This window comes from Leucoraja erinacea, chromosome 36, assembly GCF_028641065.1.
Source record: "Leucoraja erinacea ecotype New England chromosome 36, Leri_hhj_1, whole genome shotgun sequence".
Taxonomy (NCBI): domain Eukaryota; kingdom Metazoa; phylum Chordata; class Chondrichthyes; order Rajiformes; family Rajidae; genus Leucoraja; species Leucoraja erinaceus.
The window spans coordinates 2,772,834-2,799,476 of record NC_073412.1 but is presented as its reverse complement, the minus strand read 5'-3'; the positions used below and the strand labels follow the sequence as shown (position 1 = coordinate 2,799,476).

The window sequence follows — 26,643 nt, the reverse complement described above, 5'->3', positions numbered from 1 at the left end:
TTTCCTCCCACACTTCAATAAGATCATGGGTGATCATCCAAAATCAGTATCCCATTAGCCCCAAGAGCTAAATCTAACTCTCCCTTGCAAACATCCAGTGAATTGGCCTCCACTGCCTTCTGTGGCAGAGAATTCCACAGATTCACAACTCTCTGGGTGAAGAGGTTTTTCATCTCATCTCAGTCCCCCTTATTCTTAAACTGTGTGTGACCCCTGGTTCTGGACTCCCCCAACATGGGGGACATTTTTCCTGCATCTAGCCTGTCCTATCCCTTAAGAATGTTATATGTATGATAAGGAAATAATGTTCAGTGCAAATTGAAGCTAGTAACGTCTGCTCAAAGAAAGTCCGAGGGTCACCAATGAGGTAGATAGTAGGTAGATAATAGGTTTGGGCTTTAGCTATATCTGTCTCTAACCTCCAGAGTATTATTTCTGAATTTAGATCATTAGAGATCCCAATTTACCTAGGGAATTGGGAGTTTTAAATATTATTTAACCATGAGTCTACGTGAAGGTTGCAATCTCTCACCCCACATATGATGAAAGAATGGGTTGACTGGGCTTGTATTCACTGGAGTGGAGAAAGTAGAGAGGAGATCTTATAGAAACATATACAATGTTTAAGGGATTGGACAGGCTTGATGCAGGAAAAATGTTCCTGATGTTGGAGGAGTCCAGAACCAGGGGTCACACAGTTTAAGAATAAGGGGTCGGCCATTTAGGACTGGGATGAGGAAAAACTTTTTCACCCAGAGAGTTGTGAATCTGTGTGGAATTCCCTGCCACAGAAGGCAGTGGAGGCCAATTCACTGGATGCTTTCAAGAGAGAGTTAGATAGAGCTCTTAAAGATAGCTGAGTCAAGGGGTATATGGGGGAAAGGTAGGAACTGATTGTGGATGATCAGCCATGATCACAGTGAATGGTGGTGCTGGCTCAAAGGGCTGAATGGCCTACTGCTGCACCTATTGTCTATAGCTCATAGTCTATGAGACGTGCAGGGGACAAGTTTTTTTTGCACAGAGGGTGGTGGTGGAGGCATTTAAGAGATAGACACATGGATATGGATCATATCCAAGCAGATAAGAATTGGTCGTGACATAATGTTCGGTGCAGACATTGAGGGCCAAAGGCGTGCCTCTATCATATTGAATGGAGGTGCTATCTACCTCAATGTTGACCCTTGGACTACCCTTGTTCGGACTTTGCTGGCCTCACCGTGTGCTTAACTTCCTTATCATATACGTTAACTCAGATGTCACTGTACCTTAATTGGTACGCGCAACAATAAACTGACCTTGATACCATTATCTGTACACTGTGGACGGCTCGATTGTAATCATGCATTGTCTTTCCGCTGACTGGTTAGCGCGCAACAAAAGCTTAGCACTGTCCCCCGGCACACGTGACAATAAACTAAACTGAAACTGTAGGGAACAAGAAGGATCTCGACCCGAAACGTCGCCCATTCCTTCGCTCCAGAGATGCCGCCTGTCCCACGGAGTTACTCCAGCGGGCTTGTGTCTGTCTTGTGGGCCACAGGGCCTGTTTCCACGTTGTATGGCTGGATGGATCGAAGATTTTCATCCATTCTGCTTTGGTATATAACTATACTCTGGAGTATTGCGTACAGTTTTGGTCTCCAAATCTGAGGAAGGACATTATTGCCATAGAGGGAGTGCAGAGACGGTTCACCAGACTGATTCCTGGGATGTCAGGACTGTCTTATGAGGAAAGACTGGATAGACTTGGTTTATACTCTCTAGAATTTAGAAGATTGAGAGGGGATCTTATAGAAACTTCCAAAATTCTTAAGGGGTTGGACAGGCTAGATGCAGGAAGATTGTTCCCGATGTTAGGGAAGTCCAGGACAAGGGGTCACAGCTTAAGGATAAGGGGGAAATCCTTTAAAACCGAGATGAGAACAACTTTTTTTTTCACACAGAGAGTGGTGAATCTCTGGAACTCTCTGCCACAGAGGGTAGTTGAGGAGTTCATTGGCTATATTTAAGAGGGAGTTAGATGTGCCCTTGTGGCTAAAGGGTCAGGGGGTATGGAGAGAAGGCAGGTACGGGATACTCTATGATCAGCCACGTCATATTATGGCGGTGCGGCTCGAGGGCCAAATGGCCTCTACTCCTGCACCTAATTTCTATGTTTCTATGTTTCTATGTATATTACAGTGATGAATCTGCCGTAGTTAATGTTCTTCTTCCTCTGTCTCCTTTTGTTGTTTCCCTAGCTCAAAGTCCAACGGTGGCCGACCCACTCCAGCAAGCATACACGGGCATGCAGCACTACACAGGTCATTAACATTGCTTACGTAACTATGGCCCACTTTCTACCCATTCTGTTGACTTTTGCACTGTTTTACAAAAGGGTCCAGTGTTACACGCAGGGAACTGATACCAAAGCTTCACGGGGAGTTTGAGGAGCAGACAGGTTTTGAAGGATTTGTATGTCTGAACCTTAGCGAGGAGGTTTGTTTGTTTGTGTGGATAATGTAGAACTAGTGTGAAAGGGTGATAAATGGGCAGCGTGGACTCGATGGGCCGAAGGGCCTCTTTCCACGCTGTATCTAAACTAAACTAAACTAAACTACGCTAAGTTGAACTAAACTGAACTGAAATGAACCAAACTAAACTAAAGGGCCTGTCCCACTTGGGCGTCATTTGCGCGTAATTTACGTGTCATCATTTACGCGTCACGATGCACGATGCACGCGTTGTGCCGCGCACGTGATGCGCGTATGGTACGCATTACGCACGCATGGTGCGTGGTGACATAGACCGTGGTCGCACGCAACGCCCCGGGATTTTGGAATCTTCGCCCGCCACCCGCGTGACGTGCAAATGGCGCCCGCGTGACGGGCCCCTAAGACCATTATTTGAAATTAATATGGAGACCATTCAGGAATTTTGAATGGGGTAGAATAATACTAAAGGAACAAATACTAAACCAAAAATGAAAGAGTGATCTTATGATATCAATGTGCTTTTGTAGTAATGTGACAATGCCCTACAATGCTCTGTAGGCTTCTAAGTTTGGCCATACTTACCAAATTGAGTAAAGGGGCTGTCCCACTTTCATGATCGAATTCACAACCTTTTTTTACTCGTGGACATTTTTCATCAGGCTAGAAAAACGCCCCGACCTACTTGATGCCACGAGTTCCTACGACTAGCATCACGACCTACCTACGACTTAGCTACGACCTCGTGACGACCATGCTACGAGTATGAGTCAAGGGCAAACTCAGCAGAGGTCGTGAGTTAGGTCGTGTAAGTGGGACATGCCCTTAACAAGAATAGACCTTTCACTCTTGCAAACCCTTAAGCCAGTCCTTGACATTGGATGGAATTCTACCTAACTTCCTCATGCCTTCTGCCTCGCTGCCTTCATACGTCAGCAGGTGATTACGTTGTCCCCTCTATCTCTTATTCCCCAATGAAAATAGATGAACAGTAAACAGTTGACGTAATCGGATGATAGCAGCTGCCTGGACACAACAGTAAGTGGCTGTCCTGTCAGACTGCATTAAATCACTGATTGTCCAGTTGAGAACGTAAGTGATATAAAGATCGATGCATCTCAGTTGGCTGAGTTTTAATAGATCCTCAACACTTATTGTGGGAGAGAGATCCATTCTCTCTTTTGCCATTAGTGTTGCAAGATATGGCATCAACACAAAGCTTCACCTACTATTCCTGATTAATGCCACATTCAGTCATAGAGTGATACAGCATGGAAACAAACCCTTCGGCCCAACTTGCCCACACTGGCCAACATGTCCCAGCTACACTAGTCCCACCTGACCAGGTTTGGATTGGTCCATATCCCTTCAAACCTGTCCCATCCATGTACCTGTCTAACTGTTTCTTAAAGTCTGAAGAAGGGTTTCGGCCCGAAACGTTGCCTATTTCCTTCGCTCCATAGATGCTGCTGCACCCGCTGAGTTTCTCCAGCATTTTTATGTTTCGGGTCGAAACTCTGAAGGAAATAGGCAACGTTTCGGGTCGAAACCCGTAAGGGTTTCGGCCCGAAACGTTGCCTATTTCCTCTGCTGCATAGATGCTGCTGCACCCGCTGAGTTTCTCCAGCACTTTTGTCTACCCTAACTGTTTCTTAAAGGTTGGGATAGTCCCAGCCTCAACTACCTCCTCTGGCAGCTCGTTCCATACACCCACCACCCTTTGTGTGAAAAAGTCACCCCTCAGATTCCTATGAACTGGCTTAGTAAAAGGTCTATTCGTATTACTCAATTTGGTAAGTGCGGCCAAACTTGGAGCATTGTAAGGCATCTTCACACCAGCATAAAAGCCCACTCCTATTAACTTTTTCCCCTTCACCTTAAACCTATGTCCTCTGGTCCTCGATTCACCTACTCTGGGCAAGAGACTCTGTGCGTCTACCCGATCTTTTCCTCTCATGATTTTGTCCACCTCTATTAGATCACCCCTCATCCTCCTGCGCTCCAAGGAATAGTATTGTGTGCAGTTCGGGTTGCCCCTATACACGAAGGATGTGTAGACTCTGGAGAAGGTGCAACAGGTGTTTAGCAGAAAGCTGGCTGGATTGGAGGGCATTAGCTACAAAGCGAGGTAGGCCAAACTTGTGTGGTCTTCTCTGGAGCTTTGGAGGCTGAAGAGAGCATATAAAAATTAAGTTGGCCTTAGATATGGTAGAGACTCAGAACCTTTTTCTCAGGGTGGAAACATGGAAGACTAGAGGGCCTGTTTCCACACTATATCCCTAAACAATAAACTTATAGCCCTGTCCCATGATACGAGTTCATTCCAAGAGTTAAAAAAAAAAATCAAACTCGTGGTAAGCACGGAGAACATATGTCGGAGCTCGGGGACGTCTCTTAGCGGCTCGTAACGCTAACGGCAGGTACTCGGGAAGACTCGCTAATGGCAGGTCAGCTCGGGAAGACTGGTGAAGATTTCTCGAAACGTTGAAAAATGTCCACGAGAGCCCCGAGTAGCGACGAGCGGCCGTTACCGTAAATCTCCGAGTTCGAATCAGGGGAAAACTCGGGGAGAGCTCTTGGAGTGAACTCGTACAGTGGGACAGGGAGTTTTAATGCTTAAAGAAGCAAATGACAATATTTTGTACGCGTTCAATAGTTTTGTGGACAATGAGTGTGTTGAATGCTGGATGAGTTGGTCAGTTTGTGAGACTGATTTTATCCCTTTTTCTTACTCTTTTTGCCACTTTGTAGCAGCTTACCCTGCAGCATATGCCCCCATTGGACAGGCATTTCCACAGCAACCCCCCATCATCCCCCAGCAACAGAGAGAAGGTAAGACATCAAACGCCAGCCTCCATTCCCATTGAGAGCACACTCTATATATATATACTTGCACCTCCTCCAACCTCATCTACTGCATCCACCGTTCCAGGTGTCAACTTCTCTACATCGGCGAGACCAAGCGATCGTTTCGCTGAACGCCTCCCCTCAGTCCGCCTCAACCAACCTGATCTCCCGGTGGCTCAGCACTTCATCTCCTCCTCCCATTCCCAATCTGACCTTTCTGTCCAGAGCCTCCTCCATTGTCTGAGTGAGACCCAGCGCAAATTGGAGGAGCAGCACCTCATATTTTGCTTGGGTAGCTTACACCCCAGCGGTACGAACATTGACTTCCCTAACTTCAGATAGCCCTTGCTTTATTCCCCTCTCCATCACTTCCCCCTTCCCAGTTCTCCAAGGGCTTCAGCCCGAAACGTCGCCTATTTCCTTCGCTCCATAGATGCTGCTGCACCAACTGAGTTTCTCCAGCACTTCAGTCTACCTTCGATTTTCCAGCATCTGCAGTTCCTTCTTAAATACATCACGTCTTGCACGCCGCTTCTGTTTTCACGGATAATTGAACAGATAAACGATATCTCTCTTTCCAAGTCATGTCTCGGAAAAGACAAATCAACGTGTAATAGCTTTACTGTTTGGCATTTTGTTTGTTTCGAAAAGGCAAACATTGTCAGAAATGTTATGACAGTGTACCAAGATATTTAGTTTAGTTTAGTTTAGAGATACAGCGCTGAAAGAGGCCCTTCGGCCCTCTGAGCCCACACTGACCTGCGATCCCCGCACATTAACACTATCCTACACACACTAGGGACAATTGGAACTGTGAGTTAGATGGCCACAAATCATAGCGATATATGGTAGCGTTTTTTCTAAAATCACTATCCCCGCAGACAGGAAGTGGCCAAGATGAGACTTTAAGTTATATAAATATATAAAAAGATCAGTGTGTGTATGTATACACATATCCACATATTCATCTATATATATATATATATATTATATAATGGATATATGCGTATATATACATACATTGACGGTAAATGCCTTGGTAATTGTAAAAAATGTCCCTAGTGGGTGTAGGATAGTGTTAGTGTGCGGAGATCGCTGGTCGGCACGGACTCGATGGGCCGAAGGGCCTGTTTCTGCGCTGTATCTCTAAACTAAACTAAACGGAACATCATTTTTTTTCTTGGTATTACATTGTTTACAGTGTGCTATGTTTACGGAGGGAGCGTGATGCCAGCACTCTACGTCTGAGCGTCTCGGCAGTCAAACGCCTTGTATATCTGACACTCGTTCTCTCTTGCCCTCAGGACCAGAAGGATGTAACCTGTTCATCTACCACCTGCCACAGGAGTTTGGAGACGCCGAGCTCATGCAGATGTTTATGCCATTTGGCAACGTCATCTCGGCCAAGGTCTTTGTTGACCGCGCCACAAACCAAAGTAAATGCTTTGGTGAGTGAAACCCCTTCTTCACTTTGGGGGGGAGAAACCTTGGGGTTTGGGGGGGTGGGGGTTGTTTTTAATTGCGTTTGATCATAAATAAGGCGTGAACAGATCGGCGGATTCTGCGGAAGCAATATCTGCTCCACAAGTGACGCTAATACCAGAAGGTTGAAGGACTCACATTGAATGCTAATGAAGAATAATTTCTAAGCGAACAGTTTCATATGAAAGCAGCAAGCTCTTCGAAAGCAAATCTAATTGTGATTTATTTTTTAATTAATGTCCATTTGGGCGCCATGGCTGGCGGAGCAGGCTGGGCCTCGTTGATCAGCCTGACACAGTGAGGAAATTGCAGCGTCTTTATTGCCTGTGTTCTGCTTGTGTTAATTTGAATTAGCGTCAGACGCGATCCCCGCGCGCCTGCACAGCTTGTCATTTGTGAGGTGTTGAACGAGGAAGGAGAAGTGGCGCAGCGATAGAGTTGCTGCCTCACAGCGCCAAGTTCGATCCTGACCACGGGTGCTTGTCTGTATGGAGTTTCAACCTTCTCCCCACCGTGACCTGCGTGGGTTTTCTCCGGGCGCTCCGGTTTCCTCCCGCACTCCAAAGACGTGCAGATTTGTAGGTTAATTGAGTTGTAAAATCATCCCTAGCGTGTGTAGGTTAGTGTACTGGTCAGCATGATGGGCCAAAGGGCCTGTTTCCGCATTGTATTTCTCCAGTCTAAAATTAAGTCGGAGCAAAAATGTCTGAGCCTTGCACAGGTCCACAGGGCAAGAGGCACTGCTGAGGAGCGAGAAACGGTACAAAATATGTGAGTGATTGAATAAAGAGGGAATACATCAAAATACATCCTTTGGTATGCAAGGTGTGGGAACAGCCGATATTAATTCCACTTTTAAATCTGATTTAGTGGAACCGAATTGTCCGAAATTCAATGATCGCACGTTAGACTAAGCAAAGATATCAGAGGACAATGTTTCAGCCCACTAAGTTTCTGCTTGAAGTTGTGGGGAAAGTGTGATTGCAAACCATCGGACAAAGATAATCAACTCAGGAACCTTAACGAAGGAGAAATGCCTTCGTCCATGGAGTGTGTTAAACTCTGCTACTGATAGGGTGCAAGTGAACAGCAGTGATGCATTAATTTAGAGCGGGGTCGGCAAACTTGTTCTGCATAGGGGCCGGGTGGCATGTGTGTGAGTGGATGGCGGGCCACATCTACCACCTGTTCACATAGATCCAGCCCCTTCGAGGACACCGCCCAGAGCGCTGGCCCCGAGTTACAGGCGCTCACCAACATGGCGTGCCGTCGGTCCATTGCCTTGGCTCTGTCCTGAAGGTGGTGGCTCAAATACTCACACTCACTCACCCCCAGCCTATTGACAACCCCGATCCCCACAGTGAAACCCAGACACGGAAGGTGCTGGCCAAAGATCCTATAGCGGAGCAAGATCGACCACTCCTGCTAAATGCAATGGGCTGACGTGTAGTACGCAACGGAGCGGAACGTGGGCCTTTTTTTCATCCATTTCAGTAACCGGACCCCACCCCACCCGACCTACAGTGTAATCAACGTTGCGGGGGAACAGTTTGTGTCAATAAATTATAATTCTGAAAACGAGGAGAAGATTTTTGCCAAAGAACTTTTATTGTTACGAGGATGTTTCCGTAACCGGCTTCCGTCTCCGCACTAGTTATCGTTGCTCCGCTACGGGATCTTTGGTGCGGAGATGGAAGCCGGTTACGGAAATGGGGCCGAAAATTACCGATGAATCTGCCCGTGACCGTACTACGTCTTTTTCGTCGAGTACGCCATCTTCGCTCGCTGTGGGATCTTTGGCGCTGGCGGCTTTGGACAGGAGGCGGTACTGTCAGAGCCTGAGCGCTCGGCTCCGCTGGGCCCCACTCGGGCACTCGACGGTTCTGCAATTGCGGCCACCAGCGCAGTCCTCCTTACGGTACCGCGCCTGGGCGCCTCGCGGCCTGGGAGGTACCGGAGATGATGCAAATCTGCGGGCCGGATGACCACGGAACGAAAGCACGATTTCGGGTTAATAGAAACATAGAAAGTAGGTGCGAGAGCAGACCACCAGGTCCATCGAGCCCGCACCGCCATTCGCTCATGGCTGAACACTAAACAGACACACTTACCCACAAACAGTAGACACAAGACACAGAACACAAGACACTACCCTCCCCTTTATACCGCTATCACCCCTCTCCACCCCAAGAACCTCGTGATCTCCTGGGGGAGGCAAAAAAACGGATAAAAACCCAGGTCCAATTCGGGAAAAAAAAACGGGAAATTCCTCTCCGACCCCAATCCAGGCGATCGACACTTGTCCAGGAGATCACTCAGGTCTTACTATACTAACCATACCTAGGTCCATATCCCTGCCCTCTCCCCGTAGCCCCTTATCCCCTTGGCAGCTAAAAAAACATCTATTTTAGTCTTAAATATATTTAAAGTTTCTGCTTCCACTGCTCCCTGGGGCAGTGAATTCCATAAATTAACCACCCTCTGGGTGAAGAAGTTCTTCCTCATCTCAGTTTTAAAAGAGCCCCCCCTTATTCTGCAACTATGTCCCCTAGTTCTAGTTTCCCCGATCATTGGGAACATCCTCGGTGCATCCACCCGATCAAGGCCCCTCACGATCTTATATGTTTCAATGAGATCGCCTCTCATTCTTCTAAACTCCAAAGAGTAGAGTTCCAGCCTACTTAACCTTTCCTCATATGTCAATCCCCTCATTGCAGGAATTAATCTTGTAAACCTTCGCTGCACTGCCTCCAGGGCTAGTACATCCTTTCTTAAGTATGGACCCCAGAACTGTACACAGTATTCCAAATGTGGTCTCACTAATACTGTGTACAGCTGCAGCAAGACCTCCGTGTTTTTATACTCAATCCCCCTAGCAATAAAGGCCAAAACTCCATTGGCCTTCCTGATTGCTTGCTGCACCTGCATACTAACTTTCAGTGATTCATGTACTAATACCCCTAGATCCCTTTGCGTTGCATTACAACGCAGCTCCTCTTCATTTAGAAAATAACTTGCCCTATCATTTTTTTTCCCAAAGTGAATGACTTCACATTTATTAGTATTAAATTTCATCTGCCAAGTTGTTGCCCACTCACCTAGCTTATCTATATCCTTTTGCAGACTCTTCCTATCCTCCTCATCCCCTACTTTTGCTCCCATTTTTGTATCGTCCGCAAATTTTGATATATTACACTTGGTTCCCTCCTCCAAATCATTTATATAAATTGTGAACAGCTGGGGTCCCAGCACCGACCCTTGCGGAACCCCGCTAGTTACCGGTTGCCATCCCGAGTATGAACCATTTATCCCCACTCTCTGCTTCCTATTTGTTAGCCAATCCTCTACCCATGCTAATATATTACCCCCAATCCCATAATTTTTTATTTTTAGCAATAGTCTCTTATGTGGCACCTTGTCAAAAGCCTTTTGGAAGTCCAAGTATACCACATCCACCGGTTCCCCTTTATCCACCCGGGTTGTTACTTCCTCAAAGAATTCGAGCAGATTCGTTAAACAGGACTTCCCCTTCACAAAACCATGTTGGTTCTGTCCGATGAAGTCATGTTTATCCAAGTGCCCCGTTAGTGTTTCTTTAATAATTGTCTCTAACATTTTACCCACCACCGATGTTAGACTAACCGGTCTATAGTTTCCCGCCTTCTGTTTACTTCCTTTTTTAAATATAGGTGTTACATTGGCCATTTTCCAATCCACTGGGACCGTTCCTGCCTCCAGGGAGTTTTGGAAAATTATCACCAATGCATCCACAATCCCCACCGCTATCTCCCTCAAGACCCTTGGATGTAATCCATCAGGCCCAGGGGATTTATCCTCCTTCAGTCTCATCAATTTCCCTAATACCACCTCCTTGGTGATCTTAATAGTATTAAGCTCCTCCATTCCTACCGCCCCCTGTTTATCCAGCGTTGGAATATTTTTTGTGTCTTCTATGGTGAAGACTGATACAAAATACTCGTTTAATGCCTTTGCCATTTCCATGTTCCCCACCAACAACTCTCCAGTCTCACCCTCCAATGGACCAACGTTCACCTTAGCCACCCTTTTTCTTTTTATATAGCTATAAAAACTCTTACTATTAGTTTTTATGTTGTTCGCTAAATTCCTTTCATAGTCTATTTTCCCCGTCTTAATTAATCTCTTAGTTATTTTTTGCTGACCTTTAAATGCTTCCCAATCCTCTACCCTCCCACTATCTCTGGCTACCTTATATGCCCTTGCCTTCAGCCGAATACTATCCTTTATAGTTTTACTGAGCCATGGCTGACTGTTCTTACCCTTACCCCTTTTTTTCTTCATAGGAATAAATTTTTCTTGAAGGTTATACAGTATACCCTTAAACGTACACCACTGCTCATGTACCGTCTTATTCTTGAGTCTGCTATCCCAGTCAACTTTGATCAGCTCAGTCCTCATACCTTCATAATCCCCCTTATTTAGACTAAGCACCCTAGCCTGAGTTTCAACCTGCTCCCCTTCTATTTGAATATGGAATTCGACCATATTGTGGTCACTTGTTCCCAACGAGTCCCTAACTATGACATTTTTAATTAATCCTGCTTCATTACACAGGACCAGATCCAAGATTGCCTCCCCCCTTGTCGGTTCTGTGACATACTGTTCTAGGAACCCGTCTCTAATACTTTCTATAAACTCTTCCTCTAGTCTACCCTGCCCAGTTTGGTTTGCCCAATTAATATGAAAATTGAAGTCCCCCATGATTACAGCAGTTCCCTTTTTTACATGCGTCAACTATTTGCAGATTTATGTTCTGACTAACAGCGTCACAGCTATTTGGAGGTCTATAAATTACACCCACTAGTGTTTTTTTTTTTCCCCTTATTATTCTCTATCTGTACCCAAGCTGTTTCACTATCCTGATCCTTCAACGCAATATCCTTCCTCTCTATTGCCGTTATTCCCTCCCTTATTAAAAGGGCCACCCCTCCTCCCTTTCTTTCCTGTCTATCTTTCCTAATTGTCGAGTACCCCTCTATATTTAACTCCCAGTCCTGATCCCCTTGCAGCCATGTCTCCGTAATGGCCACGATATCATAACTATATATACTTAATTGCACCGTTAATTCATTTATCTTATTACGAATACTCCGTGCATTTAGATAAAGCACTTTCAGATGATTTTTACTACCCTTCCTTTCCGTTTTTGCCCCTTTTACATCTAAAGCTTTATCTTCACACATTCTGTCTCCTGTCACATTTTGACTTTCCGCTTCCCCACTGATACCCTGCTCTATTTCCTCTACACCTGCCGTTATTACCCCCCTTGATACCTCCCCCCCGCTACTTAGTTTAAAGACCTCTCTACTGCCCTAGTTATATGATTTGCCAGGACCCCAGTCCCCAGCACCGTTCAGGTGAAGTCCGTCCTTACAGAACAGATCCCCCCTGTCCCAGTACTGGTGCCAGTGGCCCAAGAAACCAAACCCATTATTCCCACACCAGTCTTTGAGCCACGCATTTAGCTTCTTAATTTTACGTACCCTCGCCGATTTGGCCCGTGGCTCAGGTAGCAATCCGGAGATCAGTACCCTCGAGGTTCTGCTTTTTAATTTATTCCCTAACTGCTCAAACTCCTTCAGCAGATCCTCCTTCCTCGTCCTTCCTATGTCATTGGTCCCCACATGGACCACGACCACTGGATCCTCCCCCTCCCACTGCAAATTTCTCTCCAGCATCGCAGAGATATCCTTAACCCTAGCACCGGGTAGGCAACACAGCCTTCGGGACATGTTCTGCTGGCCGCAGAGAACCCTATCTACCCCCCGAATAATACTATCCCCTATCACTACGGCATTTCTTCTAACTCCCCCCTCTTGAATGGCCTCCTGATCCACGGTGCTGCAGCCAGGTTGCTCATCCCTCCCACAGCCCCTGATCCCGTCCTTACATTGAGTAAGAGCCTCGGTCATGCTCGTCAGGGACAAGGGCTGTGGCTCCTGCCGCATCTCCTCCTGGTTCCCCCTACCTGCCTCGCTTATGGCCACACCTTCCTTTCCTTGCTCAATGCCTACTGAATTAGTTAAACTGGTCGGTGTGACCATCCCCTGGCACAAAACATCCAGGTAATACTCCCCCTCCCTGATGTACCGCAGCGTATGAAGTTGGGTCTCCAGCTCATCAATGCGGAGCTGGAGTTCCTCTAGCCTCAAACACTTACTGCAGCTGTAGGGATCTTCTACATCAATGGTGTCGACAAATTCCCACATCTCGCAGTATTGGCACATCTCCTGACCGCCCATCTTATATAAGTAATTACTGGTCCTATTTAAGAATCCCCTACTGTATTGATACACCCCTTATTTATATAATCCTACCTCCTATAAATGGGAAAGTACTCACCCCAGCCGTAAATTACCTACTGGTTTGGCTGTCTAGTGGTAATTCCGTCCGCTCTTCCTGTCTGGTCCACTGCTCCCTTGCAGTGCGTGGCAAACCTCTTCGCCTCTCCCAGAATCCTTAGCCTCTCAAGCGTATTGCGTGGTCTCCTCTCTTCAAAGACTCTCGAGCCAAAGACTCACACTTTTCTCACAGGGCACTTCGCTCACTCACTGCCGCTCGCAAAGGGCTGTCCTGCTTAAATTGACTGATAAATTGCCTATTTACCAATTTACACAGCCAATTCCTCAGTTTTCAACTGTTTTCACCCCTCTCCTCACACTTGGGCTAGACCCAATCAGTGGTATCTCTAGCTAATCTGTTGCTGCTGTTGCTCCTCCCAAATCTACAGCAGTACCTAAGTTAAGGGTTAAGGGCCGCATTCGGCCAGGGGGCCATTGGTTGCCGACACATGGTGTAGAGGTTGGATAAGTACATAAGGAAGAAGGATTGAAGGAAATGGTTTCCAACTGTGGACGGCAAGACCTCTGTGGGGAGTGGTGTGTTTGTGTTTAATGTTGTTGCGGTATTTTAGTCAGGAATTAAATGAAATGTCTTAAAATATTAGAACAGCGCGCCATTCACGGTACGACTGAGGAGGCCCAAAGAAAAATCACTCCAACTCTTGAAACGGCCTGGCTTGTGATGTGTCTTGCAATTATGGGGTTAGGATGAGGTTTACTTTGCCAACCATGAACTCGTGAATATTTCATTCGGGAAGACTGGGATTGATGGGGCCAAAGGTTTCCTCCCACACTCCAAAAACGTCCAGGTTTGTAGGTTAATTGGTTTGGTATAAATGTAAAATTGTCCCCAGTGTGTGTAGGATAGTGTTAATGTGCGGGGATCGCAGGTCAGTGTGGGCTCGGAGGGCCGAAGGGCCTGTTTCCGCACTGTATCTCTAAACTAAACTTAGCTTGACACAAAAAGCTGGAGTAACTCAGCGGGACAGGCAGCATCTCCGGAGAGAAGGAATAGGTGATGTTTCGGGTCGAAACCCTTCTTCATTCCGAATCGCCACCTATTCCTTCTCTGCAGAGATGCTGCCTGACCCGCTGAGTTACCCCAGCATTTTGTGTCTGTCTTCAGTATAAACCAGCATCGGTGGTTCCTTACTCAACTAGAGCAAGACCACCAACACGGACACAATGGATCTGACCCCGTGTAATATTCTCCCTAGCGTTTACTTCCGAAGGTCGGAGGGCAATGGGACAATGCAGCGTTTGCAAAGGTTCGCTCCTGCAGGAAGGGAAGATAGATTTAGTTCCCACAAAGTAAATACAGCGTCTGTGTTGGAGAGCGGAGGCTTCCACTTTATGGAGTTAGGTGATGCATGGTCAGGTGTTGGCTTTTTGTCATGTGTACCAACATACAGTGAAAAACATCACACTCTATCCATACAGATCAAGAATGGACAATCATTTGACCTTGTGAGTGTCTGAATATGTCCGTGTATGTGCGTGTGTCTATTTGTGCGTGCATCTGAGCATGTGTGTATGTGTGAGTGTGTGTGTGTGTGTGTGTGTGTGTGTGTGTGTGTGTGTATGTGTCTATTTGTGTGTGCATCTGAGCGTGTGTGTGTGTGTGAGTGTGTGTGTGTGTGAGTGTGTGTGTGTGTGTGTGTGTGTGTGTATGTGTGTGTGTCTATTTGTGTGTGCACCTGTGCATGTGCGTGTGTTGCGTGTGTGTGTTTGTGTGTATGTGCATGTGTGTGTGCGTGTGCGTGTCTGTACATGTGTGTGTGCGTGCGTGTGTGTGTGTGTGTGTGTGTGTGCGTGTGCGTGTGCGTGTGCGTGTGCGCGTGTGTGTGTGTGTGCGTGTGCGTGTGCGTGTGCGTGTGTGGTTTAATCTATAAATGCCAGCCAAGGGGAGTGAATATTCTTCCAGTTAACTACCCAGAGGCTCAGACCTGTAAAAAGAGCTGTTATTCACCCAGTTAGACATCGCCCTGATAGTTTTGAAGAGAGATTTAGATTTAGCTCTTTAGGGCTAAAAGAATCAAGTGATATGGAGTAAAAGCAGGTACGTGGTACTGATTTTAGATGATCAGCCATGATCATATTGAATGGTTGGCTCGAGGGGCCGAATGGCCTACTCCTGCACATATTTTTCTATGTTTCTATGTTTTTATATCCATCTGCTCTGAATGTTCCATCATTTTGACTGCAAAATGATGCCAATATCACAGGATAGACACAAAAAGCTGGAGTAGCTCAGCAGGACAGGGAACATCACAGAGATGCTGCCTGTCCCGCTGAGTTACTCCAGCTTTTTGGTGTCTACCTTCGGTTTAAACCAGCATCTGCAGTTCCTTCCTACACTTTATTAGCAGGGTCAGGTTGTGGAAAATGTCACTTGCCATTTTGTGACTGAAATGTGCAGGCAGTCCCCGAATGAATCCCCTGGCTGCATAAAGTATCAGTTTGTCTGTCCGTGTTTGGCAAAGAGCCGTAGTCCGTTTAGTCCTTGAAATTAGTGATTTAGCTGAATCGAATTCAGGTGAAAGGCCTGGATAGAGTGGATGTGGAGCGGATGTTTCCACTAGTGGGAGAGTCTAGGAATAGAGGTCCCAGCCTCAGAATTAAAGGACGTTCCTTTAGAGAGGAGATGAGGAGGAATTTCTTTAGTCTGAGGGTGGTGAATCTGTGTAATTCATTCTCACACAAGGCAGTGGAGGCCAAGTCAGTGGATATTTTTGATAGACAGATTCTTGATTAGTGCGGTGTCAGAGGTTATGGGGAGAAGGCAGGAGAATGGGGTTAGGAGGGAGAGATAGATCAGCCATGATTGAATGGCAGAGTAGCCTTGATGGGCCGAATGGCCTAATTTTTTTTTCCCATCACATGACCGTATGAATCAATTGCCACTCAGAGGTGTTTGGAGACACTTTTCTGAACCATTCATCTTTGGGCCAGACAGCATCTATGGAAGGAGAATTCTCGTCCTCCCCCTCACAAAATGCATAATGCAATGTTTACGATATTGAAGATTGAACGTAATTGAAAATCAGAACTGTGCGCAGAATAATTTTAATTGACTCCCTAGAAGTTCAAGTTAAACTAGTAAGAACTTCAAAGGTTACGCGGAGAGGCAGGGGAATGGGGTTGCATGAGAAAGATAGACCAGCCATGATTGAATGGCAGAGCAGACTCGATGGGCCGAATGGCCTAATTCTGCTCCCATATAGACAATAGACAATAGGTGCAGGAGTAGGCCATTCGGGCCCTTTGAGCCAGCACCGCCATTCAATGTGATCATGGCTGATCATCCACAATCAGTGCCCCGTTCCTGCCTTCTCCCCATATCCCCTGACTCCGCTATTTTTAAGAGCCCTTATGGTCCTGTGGTGTTATACTAGTTTTAATTGATAATGCTTGTAGAATCATGAAGAAGTGGACTGAACAGCTCTTTCTAATACAATTAATTTGACTGTAATTTCTTCAAGTCCTTGGATGAACATAAAATGTGCCTGTTGTATAAATTGGGGAAAGTAGAAAAATCCCTGAATTACGTACAAGGGAATTGTCGGCAGTCAAATGTTCTTTACATAAAGGAAAGGTATTTAAGAAATAATTAGAGCAACACAGCTAGTAGTCAAGTCAAGTCAAGTTTATTTGTCACATACACATACGAGATGTGCAGTGAAATGAAAGTGGCAATGCTCGCGGACTTTTGTGCAAAAGACAAACAACAAAACGACCAAACAAATTATAAACACAATCGTAACACACATATTCTTTTACATAATAAATAATAGAAGGAAAAACGTTCTGTAGAGTTAGTCCCTGGTGAGATGGGCGTTTACAGTCCGAATTGCCTCTGGGAAGAAACTCCTTCTCAACCTCTCCGTTCTCACTGCATGGCAACGGAGGCGTTTGCCTGACCGTAGCGGCTGGAACAGTCCGTTGCAGGGGTGGAAGAGGTCTCTCATGATTTTCTTCATTTCCGCTACAACCTGACATTGAGATGAGAGCCTAGTTACACAAATGCAGGGCGGGTGTACACAGGTTGTGAACTTGTCTTTCAGGAGATTAGAGTCATGGATTCATGGTCGTACAGCATGGAAACTTGCCCACGGTGATTAGGATGCCCCATCTGCACCAGTCCCACCTGCCTGCATTTGGCCCATATCCTTCTAAACCTAAGGTACACAAAAAAGCTGGAGAAACTCAGCGGGTGCAGCAGCATCTATGGAGCGGAGGAAATAGGCAACGTTTCGGGCCGAAACCCTTGCGGGTTTCGACCCGAAACGTTGCCTATTTCCTTCAGGGTTTCGACCCGAAACACAATAATGCTGGAGAAACTCAGCGGGTGCAGCAGCATCTATGGAGCGAAGGAAATAGGCAACGTTTCGGGCCGAAACCCTTCCTCAGACCTATCCTCCTTCTAAACCTATCCATTGACTTGGCCTCCACAGCCATCAGGGGCAATTCATTCCACAGATTCACCACCCTCTGACTAAAGAAATTCCTCATCAGTTTCTTTCCAAAGATACATCCTTTTATTCTGAGGCTGTGGCCTCTGGTACTTTGTCCCATCTTCCCTGTGCCAACCAAGGGGCCTCATCTACACTAGTCCCACCTGCCTGCATTTGGCCCATACCCTAAACCTATCCTATCCTGTCCACAGCCACAGAAGGCAGTGGAGGTTAATTCACTGGATGTATTCAAGAGAGCTTCAACGGAATCAAGGGATATGGGGAGAAAGCAGGGACGGGGTACTGATTTTGGATGATCAGCCATGATCGTATTGAATGGCGGTGCTGGTTGGAAGGGCCGAATGGCCTACTCCTGCACCTACTTTCTATGTTTCTATGTACTTGTCTAAATGCTTTTCAAACACCAAACACTCCCCATCTATGATTAGAATCAAGTTTCAAGAATGTTTGATTGTCATATGTTCCAGACAGAACAAGGAAATTCATACTAGATATAAATGCTGGAGAAACTCAGCGGGTGAGGCAGCATCTATGGAGCGAAGGAATAGGTGAAGTTTCAGATCGAGACTCTTCTTCAGACCTCTTCAAATTCTTACACATCATTTACCGGAGGTTTACGGTGAAGTGGAAACGACTTAATAGGATTCTGAGGGGTAACTTTTTCACACTGAGAGTGGTGGGTGTATGGAACAAGCTGCCAGAGGAGGTAGTTGAGGCTGGGACTATCCCTAATGTTTAAGAAACAGTTGGACAGATACATGGATAGGACAGGTTTGGAGGGATATGGACCAAACGCAGGCAGGTGGGACCAGTGTAGCTGGGACATGTTGGCCGGTGTGGGCAAGTTGGGCCGAAGGGCCTGTTTCAACTCTATGACTATGATTTATACAGCAGGATTCATTAACCCCTTCCTCAACTTTCCCAACAGACAGTATGAAAATTAAAATGACAATGTGCTGTCACCCCTATCCTTCAAACAAGGGGGAGCCCTAAAAGACCTAATCAAGAATCTATCTATCTATCTCTGCCGTAAACATATCCACTGACTTGGCCTCCACAGCCGTCTGTGGCAAGGAATTCCACAGATTCACCACCCTCTGACTAAAGACATTCCCCCTCCTCACCTTTCCAAGGGTGTGTCCTTTTATTCTGAGTGCTGTGCCCTCTGGTTCTGGACTCCCAAACTAGTGGCCCTTCGGCTCGACTTACCCATGCTGACCGAGATGCCCCATCTACACTGGTCCCGCCTGCCTGTGTTTGGCCTTTATTCTCCAAGTATGTTTTGCAACATATGAGGCGAATATTGGCCAGGTCAGCCATACAACTAAAAGCAACAGATCACTCAAAGCCACGTTTTAACATGAACATCCACCACAGTGACCCCTCCACATTCCTCACTGTGAGATAAAGTTCCTTCCCTTAGTTCCTCGTTCGCGGGCCTCGAGCCCCCGTTGACGGGACGATCTTGGCTCCCGTAGCCCTCCGCGTCGAGGCGATCAGCTCCCGCATCGGGGGGGGGGGGGGGGGGCTGTCAGCTCTAAACCTGGGTTAGGGGAGAGAGAGAGAGAGGGGGGGGGGGGGGGGGGGGGAGAGCTTTGGATTGAGGATGTGCTTTGGATTGAGGATGTGCCCCCCCCCCCCCCCCATGGCCATGTTTCAGGGGGGATCTGGGCTGTCAGGTAGTCGGCAGCTTTCACCGTTTCTGAAATGTATCTTTTGCTGTTTCTAGGCTTTGTGAGTTTTGACAATCCAACCAGTGCTCAGGCTGCTATTCAGGCCATGAACGGCTTTCAGATTGGGATGAAGAGGCTAAAAGTGCAACTGAAACGACCCAAAAGATGCTAATCGGCCGTATTGACCAACGCCTAAACCAGGTAGAGACCCCGTCCCCCCGTAGTAGACACCCCCCTCACTCCGTAGACACCCCCCTCACTCAGAGAGCATTCATGCCAAGTGGTTCAGGGCTGCAGGCAACCAAGGGTTAACTCAACCCAACCTTCCTGTCTATTGCGCTGGCACTGTGGCGCTGCTGCCATCTCTGCCAGGGACCCGGGTTTGATCCTGACCTCGGGTGCTGTGTGTGTGTGTGTGTGTGTGTGTGTGTGTGTGTGTGTGTGTCTGTATGTATGCGTGTGTGTGTATGTGTATGTGTGTGTGTGTGTGTGTGTGTGTGTGTGTGTGTGTGTGTGTGTGTGTGTGTGTGTCTGTGTGTGTGTGTGTATATCTGTGTGTGTGTGTGTGTGTGTGTGTGTGTGTGTGTGTGTGTGTGTGTGTGTGTGTGTGTGTGTGTATCTGTGTGTGTGTGTGTGTGTATCTGTGTGTGTGTGTGTGTGTATGTGTGTGTGTGTGTGTGTATCTGTATCTGTGTGTGTGTGTGTGTGTGTGTGTGTATCTGTGTGTGTGTGTGTGTGCTGTCTGTGTGGAGTTTGCCCGTTCATCCCTACGACCGCGTGGGTCCCTCCGGGCGCTCCAGCTTCCGCCCACGTCCCACAGACGCGCGCGCGGGTTTGCGGTTTAATCGGCCCCTCTGTATAATCGCCCCTAGTGTGTAGGGAGTGGGATAGCATAGAACTAACGTGAACGGGAGATCGATGGTCGGCGCGGACTCAGTGGGCCGAAGGGCCTGTTTCTATGCGGTTTCCCTAAACTAAACGGCAATGTGAATAGACTACACACTTAGAATTAAAATTATTTACAATTATACTTTGGGATTAAGCCAAAAAAAAAGTAACTGGACTCTTTCTTTGTGAAGAACCTTATTAATTCTGATCTATATTGCAGAGAGAGATAGATTCTGGATGTCGGGTGCGGGTGTCAGGGGTTGTGGGGAGAAGGCAAGAGAATGGGGTTGGGAGGGATCTGCCATCTGCCTGATGGGCCGAATGGCCTAATTCTGCTCCGATGACTTATGACCTTATGGACTGTGTTTTTAATGAATGATGTGTAGGGAATGGGAGATGATGGATGCTCTTTGAGAGAGCTCTCTGATGATGTTGTTGATTCTCTCTTGAGATCATTTTCGGATTTTCTTTGCAATTCTCTCTAACTTATGATGTACCCCCTTCACGACAGTAGCTGGTTAAACCAGGTTTGGTGGTCTCGACTCTCGAGGCTAGTTGGGGCAGCGTGACTCGAATATTTTCTTTGTGATTATCCCAGTGAGAGGTACCAGTGCCCTGAGGTCAAGTAGTATTGTATCACTAAAGTGTAATATTGTAGTGCTGTTGTGTAGTACAGTGTCGTAGTCCTGTTCGAGGGCTTTAAGTAGTCCACACCCTTTCCATATTAACTTAAGGGCCTGTCCCACTTAGGCGATTTTTAGGCAACTGCCAGGGAACTTGGACATTGGGATTCACCTACATCACCTGGTGACAACATACGACAGCAAAATTGTCGTCGCCTGTAATCGCCCCAAAAATCGCCCAAGTGGGACAGGCCCTTTAGAAAACTGCGTCAAATAATATTTGCGGTGTTCTAGTTTCAAAGCAATCCAAGACTTCCCTTTGCAATGCAGAGCATTCTTAATATTATTTTGGATGTGCAGTATTTTAGAGATGTATTCACACATCTTCTTTGTGAAGAATGAAGGGCCTGTCCCACTTGCGTCGTCATTTACGTGTCACTACGAATTACGCGCGCATGGTTCGTGACGCACGGTTGCGTGCAGCGCCCCATGATTTGGGAATCCACAAAATCTACGCTCGCCATCTGCCTTAAGGCAGCGGCTTTTAGGCGTGGATTGAGTACTTGTGTATATCTGTGTTTGCACACCCCTGTGTGTGTGTGTGAGTGTGTGTGGGGGCGGTGTTCGTGTGCGTTAGTGTGTAAGAGCGTGAGAATTGGGACTGGGGAGAATTGCCGGGGTTATTCGAGAGAGTAGCAGCGGAGTAAAGCGGGAGAGTCTGGAACTAGAGGTCACAGTGTATATGGAGAGAAGGCAGGTACAGGATACTGAGTTGGATGATCAGCCATGATCATATTGAATGGCGAATGGTGCAGGCTCGAAGGGCCGAATGGCTCTACTCCTGCACCTATCTTCTATGTTTCTATGTTTCTATACGTGTGTGGAAGGGAGGGAAGAGAGGGGGGACTAAAGGGAAATAAGGCATATAGAAACATAGACAATAGGTGCAGGAGTAGAGGCCATTTGGGCCCTTCGAGCCTGCACCGCCATTCAATATGATCATGGCTGATCATCCAACTCAGTATCCCATCCCTGCCTTCTCTCCATACCCCCTGATCCCTTTAGCCACAAGGGCCACATCTAACTCCCTCTTAAATATAGCCAATGAACTGTGGCCTCAACTACCTTCTGTGGCAGAGAATTCCACAGATTCACCACTCTCTGTGTAAAAAAATGATTTTCCTCATCTCGATCCTAAAAGACTTCCCTCTTATCCTTAAACTGTGTGACCCCTTGTTCTGGACTTCCCCAACATCGGGAACAATCTTCCTGCATCTAGCCTGTCCAACCCCTTAAGAATTTTGAAAGTTTCTATAAGATCCCCCCTCAATCTTCTAAATTCTAGCGAGTACAAGCCGAGTCTATCCAGTCTTTCTTCACATGAAAGTCCTGCCATCCCAGGATTCAGTCTGGTAATATAAAAGGGATTTGGGGTTGGGAGATGAGGAGGGGAAGGCAGCAGGGTGACTACATAGATGGGAGAATGGGTAGAACTGGTGATTTTCCCCATGATGGCTCGACAGACAATATCTCGAGTGGGTTCTCTGCGCAGTTTAGAGTTTTGCCACAAGGTGGTGGCAGCATCTCCTTGCCCGGGAAAACTCTCAGTCTGACCCTCACCATGCACGTCATTATGGCCAACCTGAATAGATTAGTTTGGCTTAATCTCATAGAAATTCTCCAGCTTAATCTCAACAAAGGTTACGCACTGGATTTGATGCAAGAAATAACGCCTGCTTTTAACGGCACGTTGTTTTGTGTTAGATTTAATAGATTTGCTCATTTAATCAGACGTGTGTTTTTCCAGCCAACATCATGTGTGAGATCAGTACAAGAACATGAACAATCTCAATCCCACGACAAAGTTTCATTGCACCAAGAATTCGACTCTGGTTCATATTACACCTCCCGCTGGCTCGGCAAAGCCAGTCACACCCCAGCCACTCCCTCTTCTCCCCTCTCCCATCAGGCAAGAGGTACAGAAGTGTGAAAACGCACACACCTCCAGATTCAGGGACAGTTTCTTCCCGGCTGTTATCAGGCAACTGAACCATCCTACCACAACCAGAGAGCGGCCCTGAACTACTATCTACCTCATTGGTGACCCTCGGGCTATCCTTGATCGGACTTTGCTGGCTTTACCTTGCACTAAACGTTATTCCCTTATCATGTATCTGTACACTGTATATGGCTCGATTGTAATGGTGTATTGTCTTTCTGTGACCGGTTAGCATGTCACTGTACCTCAGTACACGTGACTATAAACTGGACTGAACTGACAATTCTTTGTAGAAACACAGAACTGCAGATGCTGGTTTATACCAAAGATAGAGACAAAGAGCAGGAGTAACTCAGCGGGTCAGGCAGCTCCTCTGGAGAAAAATGATGGGTAACATTTCGGGTCTGAAGAAACATAGAAACATAGACAATAAGTGCAGGTGTAGGCCATTCGGCCCTTCGAGCCAGCACCGCCATTCAATATGATCATGGCTGATCATCTAAAATCAGTACCCCGTTCCTGCTTTTTCCCCATATCCCTTGATTCCGTTAGCCCTTAAAGCTAAATCTAACCCTCTCATGAAAACATCCAGTGAATTGGCCTCCACTGCCTTCTGTGGCAGAGAATTCCACACAGATTCACAACTCTCGGGGTGAAAAAGTTTTTCCTCATCTCTGTCCTAAATGACCTACCCCTTATTCTTAAACTGTGTGTGACCCCTGGTCCTAGACTCCCCCAACATGGGGAATATTTTTCCTGCATTCAGCCTGTCCAATCCCCTAAGAATTTGATGTGATTCCCCCTCATCTTTCAAAACTCCAGAGTGTACAAGCCCAGTCGACCCATTCTTCCATCACATGTCAGTCCCGCCATCCCGGGAATTAACCTGCTGAACCTACGCTGCACTCCCTCAACGGCAAGAAGGGTCACATCCCAACAAAGTTCGATGTTCCAGAGAGATGCTGCCTGAACCGCTGAGTTGCTTGAGTTTACCACAAGAGGGAGCGTTTGGTCCAAGAAGCCTCATTGAAAATGCGAGGTTTAAATTGGCATTTTTGAGAAATTGATTCGTTTTAAAAAGGCCGCTGCATCCATTATGCACTGAAATAAATCTTTAGACTTGATTAACGAGGACAGCTCATTTTCCTTTGACTGATCAAACTTTGTCACGTCGGGCCACTCCGTAATTAATCTCATTAGTGTATTTGTGAATTGTGAAATCAGGACATCACTGTTCCAATTTATTAAAAAACATTCTTCATCTGTATAAATCTTTATACATTATGGGAATAAATGGGGAAGGGAGGATTTCAATGTAAAATGGTTACCGCGTTTCCCGAGTACCTGCCGTTAGCGTTACGAGCCGCTAAGAGGCGTCCCCGAGCTCCGACGTGCCCGCTACGTACATTCTACGTACTCACCACGAGTTTGATTTTGATTTTTAAACTTGGGAGAGCTCTTGAATGAACTCGTACAGTGGGACAGGGCCCTTTAGAATGTTCTCCTTGAGCTTGGGAATGTTGGAACCTCAGCCTCCGATGAAAATGCCAAGTAAATGGAGATAAAGTGATGGGTGGAGACAAGGTTACAATGACAACAGCATGTTGGGGGAGTCTAGGACCAGGGGTCACACACAAGGTTACAATGACAACGCAATGCCCAGGTTCGGAGTAGAGACGAAGGCGGTACCAGCCAAGCTATGATGTATTAAACCCCATCTTGTTCCGTTGTGTAATTTATGTTGTTACATCTTGTTAAATGTCTCTTTTCTTTTCATTGTTGAAAAAGCGATGTGCCGGAAGAGGTAATGATACTCTGGGCCTCTGGGCGTGGGAAGAGGGGGAGGGGGGGGGGGGGGGGGGGGGTGAGGACGGAGTTTTTGAACGAAAATAAACAGAGTAAAGAAAGTAAACGCCTTCCTGCTGCTTCTGCAAAAACATTTTCTTTTCTCTTGCAACTGAAAACCCTATGAACCCAGGCAGGGCCCACTCATAGCAGCTGATGCGCACACGCACGCTCACTCCCAAAACCCTGAGACGTTACCTAACAACACTAGCAGTTACGGGGAAGGGCAACTTCCCCCCGAGCAGTAAGTTGGCCGTTTTCTGCAGCGTAGGTGTGGTGTGAAGAGGTCCTACCCTGTGGCGGACTGTTGCATGAAGTGAGGTCCCGTGTTTCTTTGCCAGTTGTGCCAGTTCGTCATTGGTATTGCCCTTGGTGATCGTTGTAAGTAAACCTGGAGTGTTAGTTGGTCACAACCCTGACCAGAATGTGCCCGTGGGTTTAATATTACTGTCTTGTAGTGTGACCTTCTATGTTGTGGTGGAATATTGAATGTGCAACTTATTTATCGAGAGAAAAATAGATCGAGAGTTGGCTTCTTATTCTGCAATTTCCTTGCTATTTCACCACTGGTCATGGATATCTATGTCACCGTCCGATGCCTTTTTCAATATCTTGACACTAAAGATTATATTGGAGAAATGCAAGGGCCTTTTCCATTTTTGCCAGGTGTATCAGTGCATAATTATTGCACCATCTTGGAGAGAAACGTGACACAAAATTGCCTTCCCTCCTTCAGAAACTCTTCACGGAAACACCTCCTCAGTTTCACAGCTTCTCAGAAGGCTGCAAGTGTCTCACCAGCAGCTTCACCAGTTCGTAGACGCAGCGTGCTGGAGTAACTCAGCGGGTCAGGCAGCATCTGTGGAGAACATGGATAGGTGACGTTTCACAGAGTGCTGGAGTAACTCAGTGGGTCAGGCAGCATCTGTGGAGAACATGGATAGGTGACGTTTCACAGAGTGCTGGAGTACTCAGCGGGTCAGGCAGCATCTATGGAGCTAAGGAAATAGGCAACGTTTCGGGCCGAAATCCTTCTGGAAATAGACAACGTTTCGGGCCGAAACCCTGGAGCTAAGGAAATAGGCAACGTTTCGGGCCGAAATCCTTCTGGAAATAGGCAACGTTTCGGGCCGAAACCCTTCTGGAAATAGGCCTATTTCCGGGCCGAAATCCTTCTGCCTGACCCGCTGAGTTTCCAGCACTCGAAACCCTTATGGGTTTCGATGCCCGAAACGTTGAGTTACTTCCTTGAAACGTCACCTCCATCCACAGATGCTGCCTGACCCGCTGAGTTACTCCTGAACTCTGTGAAACGTCACCTATCCACGTTCTCCACAGATGCTGCCTGACCCGCTGAGTTCCTCCAGCACTATACATTTACAATATGTACAATACTAAATGATTCAAACCAAAACACAGCTCCATAGTACAAGTAAAACGAATATTCTTAAATTACATTCCCCGTCCTTGTTCCACCCCCCGCGGTGCCCAGCGGCCCGGACACCCTCCCAGGCTCCCCGTGTACAGTGTGTAGACCCTCTCTAGTCCCACCCGGGCAAGGTGCTGGTGGGCAGCCGGCTCGGGCAGAGTCCTCCACCGTCTGGTGCTGTGACTCGATGATGGCCAGCTTGGCCAGGCCCAGGAGCAACCAAACCAGGGACATCTTTAACCCGACCCTCTCCCCTACGCACAGGGTGGCCAAAGACGAGGGCGGTGGCTGTGAATTCCCGCCAGCCCCTTTAGATAACGGAGCCGCAACTGTGCTCCATCACTTTGTGCCAGGGACCTGGTGGATAGTGGATAGCCAGGTCTGGGAGAGACAAAGGCAATTTTGTGTTACTGAGCATAGGGTGATTTCACGAAAGGTCACTGGAGCGTAGATCCGCACCCACGTGACCGAAAATCTGAAGTGGAGGACATGCTATACATCCAATGGGAAAACACGCACTTTCACACC

General features: G+C 47.0%; 1 protein-coding gene across 1 annotated transcript in view; it reads left to right on the top strand.

The window, feature by feature from the left end:
* Positions 1-19,528, top strand: part of celf6 (CUGBP Elav-like family member 6) — a 325,625-nt gene extending 306,097 nt beyond the window's left edge. Inside the window, 5 exon segments of the mRNA XM_055662935.1 lie at positions 2,244-2,306; positions 5,226-5,306; positions 6,626-6,769; positions 19,388-19,488; positions 19,490-19,528. Coding sequence (XP_055518910.1) covers positions 2,244-2,306; positions 5,226-5,306; positions 6,626-6,769; positions 19,388-19,488; positions 19,490-19,516 — 416 coding nt within the window. The 3' untranslated portion in view covers positions 19,517-19,528.
* The last annotated feature ends 7,115 nt before the right edge of the window (positions 19,529-26,643 follow it).